Source organism: Fringilla coelebs (assembly GCF_963513975.1).
Source record: "Fringilla coelebs genome assembly, chromosome: 36".
NCBI classification, from domain to species: Eukaryota; Metazoa; Chordata; class Aves; order Passeriformes; family Fringillidae; genus Fringilla; species Fringilla coelebs.
This window is the reverse complement of record NC_140062.1, coordinates 356,766-373,976: the sequence shown is the minus strand read 5'-3', so window position 1 is coordinate 373,976 and position 17,211 is coordinate 356,766. Positions and strand designations below refer to the sequence as shown.

Here is a 17,211-nt window from a genome sequence, read left to right as displayed (position 1 = left end):
CACCGGGGGGGGCACCGCGACCCCCAAAATGGGGGAGGGACCCCCAAAATGTCAGGAGAGACCCCGACCCGAAATGGGGAAGGTGCGACCCCAAAATGGGGGGAAACACCAAAATGGGAGGGGGGTGCCAAAATTGGGGAGGGGGCGTCACCCCCGGGGGCACCGGGACCCCCGAAATGGGGGCGGGAGCCCCAAAATGTCAGGGGAGACCCCGACCCGAAATGGGGAAGGTGCGACCCCAAAATGGGGGGAAACACCAAAATGGGAGGGGGAATCCCAAAATTGGGGAAGGGGCGTCACCCCCGGGGGCACCGGGACCCCCGAAATGGGGACGGGACCCCCAAAACGTCAGGGGAGACCCCGACCCGAAATGGGAAAGATGCGACCCCAAAAATGAGGGGAAAACACCAAAATGGGAGGGGGGGGTGCCAAAATTGGGGAGGGGGGCGTCACACGGGGGGCACCGGGACCCCCAAAATGGGGGCGGGACCCCCAAAATGTCAGGGGAGACCCCGACCCGAAATGGGGAAGGTGCGACCCCAAAATGGGGGGAAAACACCAAAATGGGGAATTGGGAGGGAAAATCCCAAAATTGGGGAGGGGGCGTTGCCCCGGGGGCACCGGGACCCCCGAAATTGGGGCGGGACCCCCAAAATGCCGGGGGAGACCCCGACCCGAAATGAGGAAGATGCGACCCCAAAAATGGGGGGAAACACCAAAATGGGGGGGGATCCCCAAATTGGGGGGGTCTGGGGTCACTCAGGGGTCACGGCACCCCCAAAATTGGGGGGGGGGGGATTATTTGGGGGAGGGGTCTTCAGAACTCTGGGTAACCCCAAAATAAAGGTTGGAGCGGGACAGAGGGAAAAAGGGGGGGGGGGGGGTCCTCACAATGAAGACCACCGCCCATGGAACCCCCCCCCATCCAACGACCCCTCCCCTTGACCCCATAACGCCCCCCCCCTCCAGGATCCCCCCTCACCTATGGGACCCCCCCTCAGGACCCCAAAACCGCCCAGACCCCCACCCCAAGACCCCATAACCCCCCCCAGGACCCCCTCAGGACCCCCCCAGGACCCCATAACCCCCCCAGGACCCCCCTCAGGACCCCAAAACCGCCCAGACCCCCACCCCAAGACCCCATAACCCCCCCCAGGACCCCCTCAGGACCCCCCCTCACCCATGGGACCCCCTCAGGACCCCCTCAGGACCCCATAACCCACCCCAGGACCCCTCCTCACCTATGGGACCCCCTCAGGACCCCATAGCCACCCCCCGGCCCCCCCCCCACGACCCCATAACCCCCCCAGAACGCCCCCCTCACCCATGGGACCCCCCCCCTCAGGACCCCAAAACCGCCCAGACCCCCACCCCAAGACCCCATAACCCCCCCCAGGACCCCCCACCCACCCACGGGACCCCCTCAGTACCCCAAAACTGCCCAGACCCCCACCCCAAGACCCCATAAACCCACTCAGGACCCCCCCCAATGACCCCATAACCCCCTCAAAGACCCCGCCAGGACCCCCCCTCACCTATGGGACCCCCCCCAAGACCCCATAATCCCCTCAAAGACCCCGCCAGGACCCTCCTCCCACCCATAGGACCCCCCCCCCTCACCCATGGAACCCCCTCATGACCCCCCCCAGGACCCCATAGCGTCCCCCAGGACCCCTCTCCCACCCATGGGACCCCCCCTCACCTATGGGACCCCCCCCCAAGATCCCATAACCCCTTCAGGACCCCCCCCCCAATACCCCATAACCCCCTCAAAGACCCCTCCAGGACCCCCTTCCCAATTACGGGACCCCCCCCTCACCCATGGGACCCCCTCAGGACCCTCCCCAGGACCCCATAACCCCTCATAGGACCCCCCTCAGGACCCCCCCTCACCCATGGGACCCCCTCAGGACCCCCCCAGGACCCCCTCAGGACGCCCCCTCACCCATGGGACCCCCTCAGGACTCCCCCCAAGACCCCATAACCCCGCCCCGGTCCCCCTCAGGACCCATAACCCCCCCCCAGGACCCCATAGCCCCCCTCAAGACCCCCCCAAGACCCCCCCTCCCTCATGGGACCCCCCCCCCCAAATCCCCCTCAGCCCCTCCCGAGTTTATCTCCAGACCCCCCCTCAGGACCCCCCCCCCACCCATGGGTGCCCCCCCCGTGCCCCCCACCACACCCAGACCCCCCAAGGCCCCCCCTGAGCCCTCAGCGCCCCCTCCCCACCTCACGGACCCCCCCCAAAGGAGCCCCCCCCACCCCCCCCCCACACGGCTCCAAACTTCTCCAGCACCACGAGGACCCCCCCGGGGACCCCCCCACCCCCACGGGACCCCTCCCCAGGAGGAGACCCCTCCCCGTGGGGGGGTCCCGGGGGGGTCTCTCGGTCCTGGGGGGGTCTCCGGGGGGGGGGGGGGTTCCCTTTGCTCGCCCCCCCCTCACCTCCCCGCGCTCCCGCAGCTGATCGCGGACTGACCCCTCCCGCCCCCCGTCCGCCCAGGCCACGCCCTCTCCCCCCGCCGAGGCCACGCCCCTCAGCGCTGATTGGTCCAGACGGGGGTGAGAGGGGGGACGGGAGGGAGGGGCGGCACGCAGGGGGGGTGAGGGGGGGCGGCTTAAAGGGGCAACGGCGCCTTAAAAGGGCAACGGAGAGGGGGGAGGGGATTGAGGGGCTGTGGGGGGGGGTGGGAATGGGGGGGCTCTAGGGCAGGGTGTGGGGGGGGGCTCTAGGGCAGTTGTGGGGCGGTGGGGTGTCCGTGGGGCGGTTTTTGGGGTGGTTATAGGGCATGGTGGGGGGCTGGTTGTGGGGCAGGACATGAGGGGCGCCTCTGAGGGAGGTTGTGGGGTTGGTTATGGGGCAGGACGGGGCTGTGGGGTGGTGTGGGGCGGGTTGTAGCACAGACGTGGGGTTATGGAACGTCTGTGAGGCAGGCTATGGGGCTGTGCGGCGTTTATGGGGATTTTGGTGGGGTTTTGGGGCAGGTCTGGGGTAGCTTATGGGGCTGTGGGGCAGCTTGGTGCTGTGGGACAGCTCATGGGGCAGTTATGGCGGTGTGAGGCACCTATGGGGCACTTTACGGGGTTATGGAGCAGGTTCTAGGGTCGGTTTTGGGGTTTTGGGGCCGGTTTTGGGGTTTTGGGGCCGATTTTGGGGCAGTCCCCCCTCACAAGGGGCCCCCCGGCGGTGCTGGAGGACCGCGCACCATCGAGAGCAGCGGCCAGAGCGGCCGCTCCCGCCTTTGCCCCGCCCCCTCCGGCCCTGTACGTCACTTCCGGCCGGGGAGAGCGCGAGGGCAGCGCGGGAGCGCAGCGGCGCCGCCATGGCAACGGCGGTGGGGGAGGGGAACGGGGGGGGCTCTGGGGGGGTTTGTGAGGGGTCTGAGGGGGGGGAGGGGCCCTGGGGGGGTCATGGGGGTCTTCGGGAGGGCCTGGGGGCGTTTGGGGGGGTCCTGGAGGTGTTTGGGGGTTGTCCGTGAGGGGACGGGGGAGTCCCGGATTGCCTGAGGGGATTCTGTTGGGGTCCCTGAGGGGATGGAGGGGGACCCTGAGGGGATCGGGGGGAGAATGGAGGGGATGGAGGGTCCTGAAGAGCTGGGGGTGGTCTTGAAGGGGTTGGGGGGAGTCTTTGAGGAAGATTTGGAGCAGGGATGAGGGGAATGGGGAAGTTCTGAGGGGATTTAGGGGGGTCTGAGTGGGGTCGAGGGGGTTCTGAGGGGTCCCTGATGGGTTATGGGGGGGGACGGGGGCGGTCTGAGGGGGATTTGGGGTGTCTTGAGGGGATGGGGGGGTCTGAGAGAGTTTTGGGGTGTCCTGAGGGAATAGGTGGGGGTGGAAGTTGGCTCGGAAGGGAATTTGGGGAGTTTTGGGGGGTCCTGATCAGACAGGGGAGGCTCTGAGGGGTCCTGAGGGGTTTGAGGGGGGTCCTGAGGGGTTTGAGGGCAGCTCTGTGGGAATGGGGGGGCTCTGAAGGGAAATTTGGGGGTCCTGGGGAGGATCTGGGTGATGCTGAGCTGAGGGACCCCCAAAATGACCCCAAATCCCCCCAAATTCCCACCCAGACCCCCAAAGTTCCGGAGGTTCGGGACGTGACCCGGATCGAGCGGATCGGTGAGACACAACCCCCTCGTTTTGGGGGGGTTTTCCCTTTTTTGGGGACCCCCACCTCATTTGGGGGGCCTCCACCCCATTTTGGGGATCCCCCACCCCATTTGGGGATCCCCCACCCCCATTTTGGGGATCCCCCACCCCATTTTAGGGGTTCCATCTCATTTTTGGGGAGGTTTGGTTGGTCCCAAGTTTGTGGGGTGGGATCCTAAAATTGTGAAAACGGGCCTCAGAAGGATCCAGGATTTTAGGGGATCACTCCCAACTTTTGGGGGGGATTGAGGGGGTCCCCAAAATGGGGAGTGACCCCTGGTGACCCCTCCCCAAATTCCTCTCCCAGGCGCCCACTCCCACATCCGCGGGCTGGGCCTGGACGATGCCCTGGAACCGCGGCAGGTACGAGGACGGGGGAGGTTTGTACCTTCTGGGGGGGGGGTCTGCACCCCCAAAATGTGGGGGTTCAGCCCCTCTGGGTGCCCCCCCAGGTGTCCCAGGGCATGGTGGGGCAGCTGTCGGCCCGGCGCGCCGCCGGCGTCATCCTGGAGATGATCAAGGAGGGGAAAATCGCCGGGCGCGCCGTGCTGATCGCCGGGCAGCCGGGCACGGGCAAGACGGCCATTGCCATGGGTATGGCACCCCAAAAACCCCTGAATTCCACCCAAAAATATCCCTAAATCCCACACAAAACCATCCCCAATTCCTGTGCTGATCGCCGGGCAGCCGGGCACGGGCAAGACGGCCATTGCCATGGGTATGGCACCCCAAAAACCCCAAAATATCCCAAAAATATCCCCAAAACCACCGTAAAAATATTCCTAAATCCCACCCAAATCCCAATCCTGATCGCCAGGCAGCCGGGCACGGGCAAAACGGCCATTGCCATGGGTATGGCACCCCAAAAAAACCCAAAAATATCCCTAAATCCCACCCCAAATATCCCTAAATCCCACCCCAAATATCCCTAAATCCCACCCCAAATCATCCCCAATTCCTGTGCTGATTGCTGGGCAGCCGGGCACGGGCAAAACGGCCATTGCCATGGGTATGGCGCCCCAAAAACCCCTGAATTCCACCTAAAAATGTCCCTAAATCCCACCCTGAAACATCCCCAATTCCCAATCCCGATTGCTGGGCAGCCGGGCACGGGCAAAACGGCCATTGCTATGGGTATGGCACCCCAAAAAACCCCAGAAATATCCCTAAATCCCACCCAAAACCATCCCCAATTCCTGTGCTGATCGTCGGGCAGCCGGGCATGGGCAAAACGGCCATTGCCATGGGTATGGCACCCCAAAAACCCCAGAAATATCCCCCAAAACCCCACCCCAAATATCCCTAAATCCCACCCCAAACCATCCCCAATTCCTGTGCTGATCGCCGGGCAGCCGGGCACGGGCAAAACGGCCATTGCCATGGGTATGGCACCCCAAAAACCCCCAAAATATCCCAAAAATATCCCCAAATCCCCTGAAAAATATCCCAAAAATATCCCCAAATCCCACCCAAAACCATCCCCCAATTCCTGTGCTGATCGCCGGGCAGCCGGGCACGGGCAAAACGGCCATTGCCATGGGTATGGCACCCCAAAAACCCCAAAATATCCCAAAAATATCCCCAAAACCACCGTAAAAATATTCCTAAATCCCACCCAAATCCCAATCCTGATCGCCAGGCAGCCAGGCACGGGCAAAACGGCCATTGCCATGGGTATGGCACCCCAAAAAAACCCAAAAATATCCCTAAATCCCACCCCAAATATCCCTTAATCCCACCCCAAACCATCCCCAATTCCTGTGCTGATCGCCGGGCAGCCGGGCACGGGCAAAACGGCCATTGCCATGGGTATGGCGCCCCAAAAACCCCTGAATTCCACCCAAAAATATCCCTAAATCCCACCCTGAAACATCCCCAATTCCTGTGCTGATTGCTGGGCAGCCGGGCACGGGCAAAACGGCCATTGCCATGGGTATGGTGCCCCCAAAACCCCCAAAATATCCCAAAAATATCCCCCAAAACCCCCAAAAATATCCCCAAATCCCACCCAAAACCGTCCCCAAATCCCCCGAGAAACATCCCCAACTCCTCTTCAAACTCAACCCCTGATTCCGTCCAAACCTTCAAAATCCTCTCTAAATGCCCCCAAACTCTCTGAACTCCATCTCAAACCCCCCCAAATCTCCCCCCAAATCCCCCCAAAATTTCTCAAATCCCCCTCCAGCTCCCCCAAAGTCCCAAAAGACCCCTAAATCCCCCTCCAACTCCCCACATCCTCTCTACCTTGCCCTATATTCCCCTAAATTCCCCTGCAACCCCCCCTAACCCCCCCAAATTCCCCTCCAACCCCTCCTAATTCCCCCCTAAACCCCCCCAATCTCCCCTCAACACTCCCAACCCCCCCCAAATCCCCCTTGAATCCTCCAAATCCTCCCTAAACTCCCCCAAATTCCCCACTAAGCCCCCCCAAATCCCCCTCTATCTCCCCAAACTCCTCCTAAACCCCCCCAAATCCCCCTCCAACCCCCCAAATCCCCCCTAAACCCCTCCAAATCCCCCTCCAACCCCCCAAATCCCCCCTAAACCCCTCCAAATCCCCCTCCAACCCCCCAAATCCCCCCTAAACCCCTCCAAATCCCCCTCCAACCCCCCAAATCCCCCCTAAACCCCCCCAAATCCCCCTCCAACCCCCCAAATCCCCCCTAAACCCCTCCAAATCCCCCTCCAACACCCCAAATCCCCTCTAAACCCTCTTCCAAACTCCCCCAAATCCCCTTTCAACCCCCCAAATCTTCCCCAAATCCCCCGCAAACCCCCCCAGATCCCCCCTAAAACCCCTCAAATCCCCCTAAACTCCCCCAAATTCCCCGTAATCCCCCTCCAACCCTCCCAAATCCCCCTTAATGCCCTTCCAACCCCCCAGATCCCCCCAAATTCTCCTCCATCCCCCCAAATCCCTGTCCAACACCCCAAATCTTCCCCAAATTCCCCCCAGTTCCCCCCCAAATCCCCCTCCAACCCCCCAAATTCCCCCCTAAACCCCCTCAGATCGCCCCCAAATTCCCCTCCATCCCCCCAAATTCCCCTCCGAACCCCCAAATCTTCCCAAAATTCCCCCTACACCCCCCAGGTCACCCCTAAATCCTTCTCCATCCCCCCAAATCCCTGTCCAACACCCCAAAGCCTCCCCAGATCCCCCTCCAACCCCCCAAATCCCCCCTAATGCTCCTCCAACCCCCCAGATCTCCCCTAAACCCCCCTCCAACCCACCAAATCCTTCCCCAACCCCCCTTAGCTCCCCCAAATCCCCCCAGTTCCCCCCCAAATCCCCCTCCAAGCCCACAGATTCCACACTAAACCCCCTCAAACCCCCCCCAAATTCTCCTCCATCCCCCCAAATCCCCCTCCAAACCCCAAATCTTCCTGAAATTCCCCCTATACACCCCAGATCACCCCTAAACCCCCTCAAATCCCCCCTAAACTCTCCCAAATTCCCCCCAATCCATCTCCAACCCCCCAAATCTTCCCCAAATTCCCCCAGATCACCCCTAAACCCCCTCGAATCCCCCCTAAACCCCCCCAAATCCCACTCCAACCCCCCAAATCTCCCCTAAACTCCCCCAAACTCCCCCAAACCCCCTCCAATGCCCCAAATCCCCCCTAAACTCCCCCAAATTCCCTCCAAATCACCGTCCAACCCCCCAAATCTTCCCCAAATCCCCCCTAAACCCCCTCTGGTCGCCCCCAAATTCTCCTCCAATCCCCCAAATCCTCCCCCAACCCCCCCAAATCTTCCCCAAATCCCCCCCAAACCCCCTCAAATCCCCCCTAACCCCCCCAAACCCCCGTTTTTCCCCCCAGGCATGGCGCAGGCGCTGGGCCCCGACACGCCCTTCACGGCCATCGCGGGCAGCGAGATTTTCTCACTGGAGATGTCGCGCACCGAGGCGCTGACCCAGGCCTTCCGCCGCTCCATCGGCGTCCGCATCAAGTACGGGGGTCCCAGCCCCATTTCGGGGGTCCCACCCCCATTTCGGGGGTCCCAGCCCCATTTTGGGGGTCCCACCCCCATTCTGGGGGTCCTAGCCCCATTTTGGGGGTCCCAGCCCCATTCCGGGGGTCCCAGCCCCATTTCGGGGATCCCAGCCTCATTTCAGGGGTCCCACCCCCATTCCGGGGGTCCTAGCCCCATTTTGGAGGTCTCAGCCCCATTCTGGGGGTCCCAGCCCCATTTTGGGTGTCCCAGCCTCATTTCGGGGGTCCCACCCCCATTCCGGGGGTCCCACCCCATTCCGGGGGTCCCAGCCTCATTACGGGAGTCCCAGCCCAATTTTGGGGGTCCCACCCCCATTTTGGGGGTCCCAGCCCCATTCCGGGGGTCCCACCCCCATTCCGGGGATCCCAGCCCCATTTCGGGGGTCCCACCCCCGTTTTGGAGGTCTCAGCCCCATTCTGGAGGTCCCACCCCATTCTGGGGGTCCCATCCCCATTCCGGGGGTCCCATCCCCATTCTGGGGGTCCCATCCCCATTCTGGGTGTCCCAGCCCCATTCCAGGGGTCCCAGCCCCATTTCGGGGGTCCCACCCCCATTCCAGGGATCCCACCCCCATTCCGGGGGTTCCAGCCTCATTTTGGGGGTCCCAGCCCCATTTTGGGGGTGCCCACCCTTTCTTTTGTTCCTCCTGATCGTTCTTTTCCTTACCTCTTTAAAGCTGTCCTTGGTTTTGTTTCTTATTTCAGAGCACCCTGTTAAATTTTTGGGCGTCATCTCAAATTTTGAGGTCCCCACCCCAATTTTAGGGTTCTTTCCTACCACATTTTGGGGTTCCCACGTCTTATTTTTTCTTAGCACTTTCAAGCTTTTTTGCTGGGTTTTTCTCTCATTTTATTGTTTATTTTTGTTTATATTTTGGGGGATTTTGAGAGGGACTTGGGGGGATTTAGGACGGTTGGAGGGGAATTTAGGGAGTTGGAAAGATCAGGAGTGAGTTTGAGGGGAGTTTATAATTTAGAGTTTCCTACAATTTTGGGGTTCCCCATCCTAAATTAGGTGCCCACCCTGAAATCCTGATCAATCTCAGGATCTCCCCCCCAAATTCCAGATTTTTTCCCTTCATTTTGAGTCTCCCCACCACATTTTGTGCCTCCTGTTCCCCGTTTTTGTGTTTTGAGCTCAATTTCATCTCTTCTCCCCCTGTTTTGGGGTCCAACACCCCAATTTTGGGTTTCGTTCCCAAATTTTGGGGTTCTGTCTCAATTTTGGGGCTCCCATATCTTGTTCTGCTACTCTGGTAGATTCTGTACCCCCCAAATTTCACTCTCCACCCCAATTTTGGGGTTCTCCACCCCATTTAAATGTCTCAACACCCAAATTTTGGGGCTCCCCCCTCATTTTTGGGGTGTTTCCCCCTTTTTTTGCCTTACAGGGAGGAGACTGAGATCATCGAGGGGGAGGTGGTGGAAATCCAGATCGACCGCCCGGCCACCGGCACGGTGAGGGGGGACCCCAAAACCCCCTTTGTGCCCCCAAAATCCCCTCAGGGCACCCCAAAATCCCCTCGAGGTCCCCCCCAAACCTTCCTCTTCCTCGCAGGGCACCAAAGTGGGGAAGCTGACGCTGAAAACGACAGAAATGGAGACCATTTATGATTTGGGGGCGAAGATGATCGAGGCCCTGAGCAAGGAGAAGGTGCAGGCAGGGTGAGTGGGGGTCCCCCAAATTGGGGAGACCCCAAAACTTGAGGGACAGGCAGAAATTGGGGTGGGGACCGCAGAATTTGGGGGGTGGGAGCTGGAATTGGGGTGGGTGATGGTTTAGGAGCTGGGGGTGAAGAGATTGAGGGGAGAAGGTGCCAGTGGGGGGACCCCAAAATGAGGGTGAGGGGTGCTGGAATTGGGGTGGGGACCCTGAAATTTGGGGGGGGAAAGGGTGGGGAATGTGAGGGGGAAAGGTGGGGAATGTGAGGGGAAAAGAGAGAGAAATGTGAGGGGGAAAAGGTGGGAAATGTGAGGGGCAAAGGAAGGGGAATGTGAGGGGAAAAGAGAGAGAAATGTGAGGGGGAAAGGAAGGGGAATGTGAGGGGCAAAGGAAGGGGAATGTGAGGGGAAAAGAGAGAGAAATGTGAGGGGAAAGGAAGGGGAATGTGAGGGAGAAAAGGGCGGGAAACGTGAGGGGGAAAAGGTGGGAAATGTGAGGGGAAAAAAGATGGGAAATGTGAGGGGAAAAAAGGTGGGAAATGTGAGGGGAAAAAAGGCAGGAACTGTGAGGGGAGAAAGTGGCAAACATGAGGGGGAAGATTGTGGGAAATGTGAGGAGAAAAAAAGCAGGAAGCGTGAGGGGGAAATGTGAGGAGAAAAAGAGAAACGTGAGAGGAAAAGAGCAGGAAAAATGAAGGGAAAAAATTGTGGGAAATGTGAGGAGAAAAAAAGCAGGAAGTGTGAGGGGGAAACATGAGGGGAAAAAGAGAGGGAAACGTGAGGGGAGAAAGAGAAACATGGGGGGAAAAGGTGAGGAGAAAAAGAGAAACGTGAGGGAAAAACGTGAGGGGGAAAAAGAGAAACGTGAGGGAAAAACGTGAGGGGGAAAAGAGAAATGTGAGGGGAAAACGTGAGGGAAAAAGGATGGGAAAAATGAAGGGAAAAAATTGTGGGAAATGTGAGAAGAAAAAAAGCAGGAAGCGTGAGGGGGAAATGTGAGGGGAAAAAGGAGAGGGAAACGTGAGGGGAAAAAGAAACGTGAGGGGAAAAGGTGAGGGGAAAAGAGCGGGAAACGTGAGAGGAAAAAATTGTGGGAAATGTGAGGAGAAAAAAAGTAGGAACCGTGAGGGGGAACTGTGAGGGGAAAAAGAAACGTGAGGGGAAAAAATTGTGGGAAATGTGAGGAGAAAAGAAGCAGGATGCATGAGAGGGAAATGTGAGGGAAAAAAGAGAAATGTGAGAGGAAAACATGAGGAGAAAAAGAGAAATGTGAGAGGAAAATGTGAGGAGAAAAAGAGAAATGTGAGAGGAAAAAGAGAAACGTGAGGGGAAAAGGATGGGAAACATGAGGGGAAAAAGGGCAGGAAACATGAGGAGAGGAAAGAGTGGGAAACATGAGGAGAAAATGGAGATGTGAGGGAGAAAAGGGTGGGAGATGTGAGGAGTGAGAAAAATACCAAAAATACCCTGTTTTTGTCCTCAGGGACGTCATCACCATCGACAAGGCCACAGGGAAGATCTCGAAGCTGGGACGCTCCTTCACCCGAGCACGGGACTACGACGCCATGGGGGCACAGGTGAGGTTTTTGGGGGTCTCTGGGGGGTTACAGGGAGGGTTTTGGGGTGGCCCTGACCCCCTGAATTCTTCCCCCCAGACGAAATTCGTGCAGTGTCCCGACGGGGAGCTGCAGAAACGGCGTGAGGTCGTTCACACGGTGTCGCTGCACGAGATCGACGTCATCAACTCCCGCACCCAGGGCTTCCTCGCTCTCTTCTCAGGTACCCCCAGACCCCAAAACTGACCCCAAAACTGACCCCAAACTGTCCCTCACCCAGCCCAGGGCTTCCTCGCTCTCTTCTCAGGTACCCCCAGACCCCAAAACTGACCCAAAAACCCCAAACTGTCCCTTACTCAACCCAGGGTTCCTCGCTCTCTTCTCAGGTACCCCCACACCCCAAAACTGACCCCAAACTGTCCCTCACCCAGCCCTGGGTTTCATCACCCTATTCTCAGATACCCCCAGACCCCAAAACTGATCCCAAACTGTTCCTCACCCAGCCCAGGGTTTCATCACCCCGTTCTCAGGTACCCCCAGACCCCAGAACTGACCCCAAACTGTCCCTCACCTAGTCCAGGGCTTCCTCGCTCTCTTCTCAGGTACCCCCAGACCCCAAACCTGACCCCAAAAACCCCAAACTGTCCCTTACTCAACCCAGGGTTCCTCGCTCTCTTCTCAGGTACCCCCACACCCCAAAACTGACCCAAAAATCCCAAACTGTCCCTCACCCAGCCTAGGGTTTCATCACCCTTTTCTCAGGTACCCCCAGACCCCAAAACAGACCCCAAAACTGACCCCAAACTGTCCCTCACCCAGCCCAGGATTCTCTCACTCTTTTTTTGCCTATCCTCAGCTCAGACTCCCAAAACTGCTTGGGGCCCCCATAGAGCATCTGACCCACCCCGGGGGTTCTGAGCCCTTTTTTTGGGTACTCTCAGACCCCTAAACTGCCCCTGGCACCCCCTAAACTGCCCCTGACACCCCTAAACTGCCCCTGACCCCCCCAAACCCCGAATCCAGGTGACACAGGTGAGATCAAGCCGGAGGTGCGGGAGCAGATCAACGCCAAAGTGGCCGAGTGGCGCGAGGAGGGCAAGGCCGAGGTCATCCCTGGGGTGAGCCCTGACCCCCAAAACCCCCTCAAAAACACCCCAGGACCCCCCCAAAACCCCCTCGAGGATCATCGAGAGCCCCCCAAAACCCCCCAGGTGCTGTTCATCGACGAGGTTCACATGCTGGACATCGAGAGCTTCTCGTTCCTCAACCGGGCCCTGGAGAGCGACATGGCGCCCGTGCTGATCATGGCCACGAACCGCGGCATCACCAGGTACCCCAGCACACCTGGGCACACCTGGGCACACCTGGGCACCCCCAAACCTGAGCTGAGCCCCCTCACGCCCACGTGTCCCTCAGGATCCGAGGCACTGCCCACCGCAGCCCCCACGGGCTCCCGCTGGATCTGCTGGACCGGCTGCTGATCATCGCCACGGCGCCGTACGGCGACAAGGAGACCCGGCAGATCCTCAAAATCCGGTGGGACACCCCGAAAATCCACCTGGGCACCCCTAAATCCTCCTTGATGTAGCTAAAACCACGCCCTGACACACCTGGGCACCCCTAAATTCTCCCTGACACAGCCAAAACCACGCCCTGACACACCTGGCCACCCCTAAATCCTCCTTGACGCAGCCAAAACCACGCCCTGACACACCTGGGCACCCCAAAAAGTGTTGTCATGGCCTTGTATGGGGATAAGGAGAGCCAGCAGATCTTCAAAATCCGGTGGGACACCCCGAAAATCCACCTGGGCACCCCTAAATCCTCCTTGATGTAGCTAAAACCATGCCCTGACACACCTGGGCACCCCTAAATTCTCCCTGACACAGCCAAAACCACGCCCTGACACACCTGGGCACCCCAAAAAGCCTTGTCATGGCCTTGTATGGGGATGAGGAGAGCCAGCAGATCCTCAAAATCTGGTGGGACACCCCGAAAATCCACCTGGGCACCCCTAAATCCTCCTTGATGTAGCTAAAACCACGCCCTGACACACCTGGGCACCCCAAAAAGCCTTGTTGTGGTTTTATACGGAGAGAATGAGACCCAGAAAGTTCTCAAAATATGATGGGGACCCCCAAAAACCATCTCTGACACCCTCAAAATCAACCCGAACCCTGAAACCCACCTGGACACCCCAAATGCCCTGAACCTCAAACATGGCTGATGTCCCTCAACACACCTGAGGTGCCCCATAACCCTCTTCAGGTTACCCCCAAATTTTTGTTACCCCAAAAGTCTCTTGGGGTACCCCATAACTCTCTCCAGGTGCCCCTTAACTCCCTCAGGGTCCCCCCAGACACCCCAAAATTCACCTGGGCCACCCCTAATCCCTGCAGGGTGCCCCCCAACCCCTTAAGGACCCACACTTGCCACTCCATAACTCTTTCAGGGTACCCCATAACCCCATTGGAGTGCCCCCAGGGCCTCTTTTGGGTGCCCCCTGCCTCTTTTTGGGGTTCCCCTGACTGGTTTGGGGGCGCAGGTGCGAGGAGGAGGACGTGGAGATGACGGAGGACGCGTACGCGGTGCTGACCCGCATCGGGCTGGAGACGTCGCTGCGCTACGCCATGCAGCTCATCACCGCCGCCAGCCTGGTGGCCAGGAAACGCAAGGTGGGCACCCCGAAATTTGGGGAGTGGGGTCCCAAAACTGGGGTGAGGAGGTGGGGTGGGACCCCAAATTGGGGTGGGGGCAGCATACATGAGGTGATGAGGGAGGTTCGGGGGGATCTGGGGGGGGTTTGTGGGGACACGGGGTGGCCAGAGGGGATTTGGGGTGGTGATGATGGTTTGGGGTCACGTGTGAGGTTTGGGAAAAGGGTGGGAAATGGGGGAAATGTGAGGGGAGAAATGGGGGGAAATGTGAGGGGAGAAAATGGTGGGAAACGTGAGAAAAGGGTGGGAAATGTGAGGGGAGAAAATGGTGGGAAACGTGAGAAAAGGGTGGGAAATGTGAGGGGAGAAAATGGTGGGAAATGTGAGGGGAGAAAATGATGGGAAATGTGAGGGGAGAAAATGGGGGGAAATGTGAGGGGAGAAAATGGGGGGAAATGTGAGGGGAGAAAATGGGGGGAAATGTGAGGGGAGGAAATGGTGGGAAATGTGAGGGGAGAAAAGGGCGGGAAACGTGAAGGGAGAAAATGGGGGGAAATGTGAGGGGAGAAAATGGGGGGAAATGTGAGGGGAGAAAATGATGGGAAATGTGAGGGGAGGAAATGGTGGGAAATGTGAGGGGAAAAAGAGCAGGAAATGTGAGAAAAGGGTGGGAAATGTGAGGGGAGAAAAGGGCGGGAAACGTGAAGGGAGAAAATGGTGGGAAATGTGAGGAGAAAAAGAGCGGGAAATGTGAGGAGAAAAAGTGGGAAATGTGAGGAGAAAAAGTGGGAAATGTGAGGAGAAAAAGAGAGGGAAATGCGAGGGGTAAAGAGTGGGAAACATGAGGGGAGAAAATGGCAGGAAACGTGATGGGGAAAAGGCAGGAAACATGAGGGAAAAAGCAGGAAATGTGAGAGAAGAAAAGAGGGGGAAAGGTGAGGGGAGAATAGTGGGAAACGTGAGGGGAGAAAATGGTGGGAAATGTGAGGGGGGAAAATGGCGGGAAATGTGAGGGGAGAAAATGGTGGGAAATGTGAGAGGAAAAAAGGAAACATGAGAAGAAAAAGGGTGAGAAACACGAAGGACAAAGAGCAGGAAACGTGAGGGGAGAAAATGGTGGGAAACGTGAGGGGGGAAAAGGGAAACATGAGAAGAAAAAGGGTGAGAAATATGAAGGACAAAGAGGAGGAAACGTGAGGGGGAAAAGGGTGGGAAATGTGAGAGGAAAAAAGAGTGGGAAACGTGAGGGGAAAAAAGAGCGGGAAATGTGAGGGCAGAAAAAAAAGCAGGAAATGTGAGGAGATAAAAGAGTGAAAAATAGAAAAAGAGAGTGGAAAACGTGAGATGCAATATTTACAGGAAACGTGAGGGGAGAAAATGGCGGGAAACGTGAGGGGAAAAACAGGAAACGTGAGGGGAAAAAGGGGAAATGTGAGAGGGAAAACCAGCAGGAAACATGAGGGGAGAAAAGGGCAGAAAATGTGAGGGGAGAAAAGGGTGGGAAATGTGAGGGGAGAAAATGGTGGGAAATGTGAGAGGAAAAAAGGAAACATGAGAAGAAAAAGGGTGAGAAACACGAAGGACAAAGAGCAGGAAACGTGAGGGGAGAAAATGGCGAGAAACGTGAGGGGGGAAAATGGCGGGAAACGTGAGGGGAGGAAAAAAGGCAGAAAACGTGAGGAGGCAGAAAAATGCAAAGCAGGAAAAGAGAGGGGGAAAGGTGAATTGCAATATTTTGGGATCCCTGCTGACGTCCGTGGGCTGGCAGGGCGCGGAGGTGGGCGTGGAGGACATCAAGCGCGTGTACTCGCTGTTCCTGGACGAGTCGCGCTCCACGCAGTACATGAGGGAGTACCAGGAGGCCTTTCTGTTCAACGAGCTCCGTGAGTACCTGGGCACACCTGGGGGACACCTGGGGGGACACCTGGGGGTCCCCAAAACGGCGTGGGTGACACGGAGGGGGAGCAGGGAGGGGTAAAAATGGGAGAAAATGGGGGTAAACGGGCAAAAATTACGGGGTAGGGAGTGGAAAGAGAAGGGAAATTAATGGGAATTGGGCAAAACAGCAGGAGAAATGGTAAAAGTGGATGGAGTTTGATAAAAGCAGGAGAAAAAGGGGAAAAAATGGAAAAGTAGAGGAAAAAAATGTGCCAAACACAGCAAAATATGAGAAATTGAATAAAAAATGGGGAAATTTGGTATATGAGGGAGAAAGAGAAAAAAGTTTAGGAATTGGGGCAAACAGAGAAAGTTGAGTAAGAATGGGTTAAAAATCAGGGAGAATGAAATGCATAATGAAGAAATGAGAGGAAGAGAGAAACTTGGGTTAAAGGGAGGGGAGAAATTGGCTAAAAATTGGGTAAAAAGGGGAGAAATAGAGAAAAGTTGAAACAAAGTTGGGGGAAAGGGGTGAAGTTGGAAAAAATTAGGTGAAAATCAGGGAAATCACAAAATAGTAAAAATTCATAAAATGAAGGGATTGAGACAAAAATAAGTGGAAATGGGATGGAAATTGGGTAAAAATGGGGGGAAATAGGTAAAAAAGAAGGAAAAAGGGTAAACTGAGTATTTGGGGATGCTGACCCAGCCCCTTCCCCCTTCTCTCCACAGAGGGTGAATCCATGGAAACGCCGTGACCCCCCCCCCCCCACCCCTCCCCCACTCACCCCTACCCCCCCCCCTTTGTACAATAAATCTGATTTGGAGCCCAAATTTTCCCAAAAACTGGGGAAGGGGCTGTGCCTTTATTTGGGGGTTCAGTGGGGGTCTTCATCCATCGCTGAACTGGAAGAAGAGGCGCCTCCGTTGGGGGTCTGGGGGGTCCCCAAAATGGGGCACGAAGGGGATCTGGAGGATTTGGGAGAAGCCTTCGGAGAGGTCGGGGGCCACAAATTGTTTCCTGAGGGGGAGGAAATGGGGAAAAATCATCCAGATTTGGTGTAAGTGGGAGGAGAAACGGCTCCAGATAGGGGAAAACCCAGCAAAAATGGGATAAATCCACCCAAGATTGGAGAAAGGAGAAGAGGAGGGGGAAAAGGCAAAAGCCCACCCAAAATGAGGAAAAGAATAGAACAGGGAAGAGCCAAAATTGGAAAGAGGCAAAAATACGGAAAACAGAACAAAAGTAACGGGACTAAATAATGGGAAAAAGGGCAAAAAACCCAAACCAGCCCCAAATTACCCAAGCTTCCAAAGTGTGT

At 57.4% G+C, this 17,211-nt stretch overlaps 1 protein-coding gene across 1 annotated transcript; it reads left to right on the top strand.

Moving 5' to 3' along the window:
• Positions 1 to 73: 73 nt before the first annotated feature.
• RUVBL2 (RuvB like AAA ATPase 2) lies at positions 74 to 16,730 on the top strand (the record flags this gene model as incomplete). The annotated part of the gene is made up of 17 exons (XM_084224322.1): positions 74 to 82; positions 2,504 to 2,562; positions 3,197 to 3,335; positions 4,062 to 4,110; positions 4,448 to 4,503; positions 4,593 to 4,734; positions 7,963 to 8,092; positions 9,528 to 9,594; positions 9,695 to 9,801; positions 11,282 to 11,375; positions 11,454 to 11,577; positions 12,378 to 12,472; positions 12,566 to 12,684; positions 12,771 to 12,890; positions 13,900 to 14,029; positions 15,780 to 15,894; positions 16,622 to 16,730. The coding sequence occupies 17 exons, from the start codon at positions 74 to 76 to the stop codon at positions 16,645 to 16,647; spliced, it is 1,581 nt and encodes a 526-aa protein (XP_084080448.1). The 3' UTR covers positions 16,648 to 16,730.
• Between the last annotated feature and the right edge of the window lie 481 nt (positions 16,731 to 17,211).